Here is a 1875-nt window from a genome sequence, read left to right as displayed (position 1 = left end):
ACGTCATTTTACTGCTGGGACGTGATTTGCTCTTGGATCTGTCAGTCATGTCGTTTTTTTCCACTCCTGTTACCCTTGGCAACCAAACAGTGCCACTGATGAGCCAAGAGGACAAAAGTGTGAAGAGGATTTCAAGCTAACTCCTATAGTTTAACTACTGGTAAACTGTATTTATTCGTATATAAACTGTAGTTAGATGCAACGTTTGGGAGATTTACGTTATCGTTAACTGCGTATAGCAGCACCTTCGGATAAAACAGCTGATTTAAATGGTGACATTAGGTATATTGTAACGTTATTGTTTTCTACGTTTCAGAGGGAAGTAACGTTACATAACATTTTTATAGCTGTAACGTTAGTTTATATTTACAGATATACATTTTCACCCCGAATATATTACAAAACATGATGCATTTATGGAATTTACCCTGTAACATTGTCGAGCAAATACAACATAACGTTATTGCTGCTCACTGCTCAGTAATAACGTAATGTGACATAATACTTTAGAGTGTGGGGCCATTATGCATGATTACTAACTTTTATTTGTAGATCAACTTGACAAAGTTTAAACTGCTTTACATAAAAGATTACAGATTTTAGGAAAACATATACGATATATAAAAGAAACACAAGGCAATATAAAAGACATCTATATAGTATCTAAAACCTTAATACTTCCTTCCCCACTCTATATCATTAGTTATAACTAGAGATGGTCCGATACCATTTTTCGCTTGATACTGATTGCGTATCAGCCGATACCGAATACTGATCCGATACCAGTATGTCATATATTATTATGTTTTTAACCGCTGTATACTACTCTCCCTGTAAGGATGTGATATTATTTCTATCTTTGTTGTCGGTCTGGCTCAGGTTAAACTCTTTGTGAAACATGAACAAAGACAAACAATGAATGCCGTAGAACTTTCTTTTATTATCCAGTTTGACAGTCAGTTATAACGGGAAAAGAACATAAATAAACTACTTTAACATAGATTTTCTTTAGGGCTTTATTACGTGGTATCGGATCGGTGCATGAACTACTTCTTGATGCCGATACCAGCGTTTTAGGCAGTATCGGAGGCGATACCGGAACATCTCTAGTTATAACCGTAGCAATTATAAACAGAACATCATACAAATGTATGCCAGCCTGAAGACTTGGCTTAATTTCGTTTTCATAAGTACATTTAGATCATACTCTAGGATCCTTGTTATAAGGCAATGTAATGCAATTCTCTCATCCTCCACAAGATGTCGCCACGTGCATTGATAAGGATTTTTGGGGGCATTATTTCAAGACACTGCTCTGCCACTGTGTGGAGCCTGTGTGTGGATTTACATTTTCACTCTCTGACACTTGGTCAATGAAATAGAAATGTGTATATATAAAAGTATGAATTTTGGTGTTTTGCAAGGAGAATTGTAACACCGTGTTGTATGAAAACTTTCTCCCTCTCATTAGTGAAGCTATCCTAAGAGCAAGGATGCCACCCAAGAAACCAAAAAAAAGCAGTGCAGGCAGTAAGGGCAAAGGTAAAGATGAGTGTCTGAATATTAGTATAGTGTTACTGTGTTTAAATGCATGTTTGTCTTAGCAAGATCAAATGGAGAGACAGTAAATGAAATGGTAAACTGACTTTTACTTCCCATTTAGACAAAAAGATTCAGTCACCGGCTGCGCATGGTAAGAGAAAATTATTCACTTTTTCACCTATTTATTCACCTATCCTGAACTGTAAAGTAGTTTAGACTATTAAAAGTTACCTTTGTTTTTACTTGAGGCACATTCACAACAATTTCCTTAAAACTATCGGGTAAACTGAGCATAGAGTAGGCTATACTTAGTCTATATAGAGTATGGAGTAC

The 1875-nt window shown here is 35.9% G+C and overlaps 1 protein-coding gene across 4 annotated transcripts in view; it reads left to right on the top strand.

Annotated features, from left to right (window-relative positions):
• dnai3 (dynein axonemal intermediate chain 3) overlaps positions 1–1875 on the top strand; it is a 29421-nt gene that overhangs the window by 5787 nt on the left and 21759 nt on the right. Inside the window, exons 1-3 of one of the 4 annotated variants that reach the window (XM_028586913.1) lie at positions 77–160; positions 1472–1542; positions 1664–1693. The exons of 1 other annotated variant lie outside the window; for it this stretch is intronic. In XM_028586913.1, the coding sequence (XP_028442714.1) occupies positions 1494–1542; positions 1664–1693 (79 nt within the window). In that variant the 5' untranslated portion in view covers positions 77–160; positions 1472–1493. Of the gene's footprint in view, positions 1–76; positions 161–1093; positions 1150–1471; positions 1543–1663; positions 1694–1875 lie in introns of those variants that run through there. 2 more of the 4 variants (XM_028586915.1, XM_028586914.1) reach the window with 2 other exon arrangements.

Source organism: Perca flavescens, chromosome 9, assembly GCF_004354835.1.
Source record: "Perca flavescens isolate YP-PL-M2 chromosome 9, PFLA_1.0, whole genome shotgun sequence".
NCBI classification, from domain to species: domain Eukaryota; kingdom Metazoa; phylum Chordata; class Actinopteri; order Perciformes; family Percidae; genus Perca; species Perca flavescens.
This window is presented reverse-complemented; position numbering and strand designations above follow the sequence as displayed.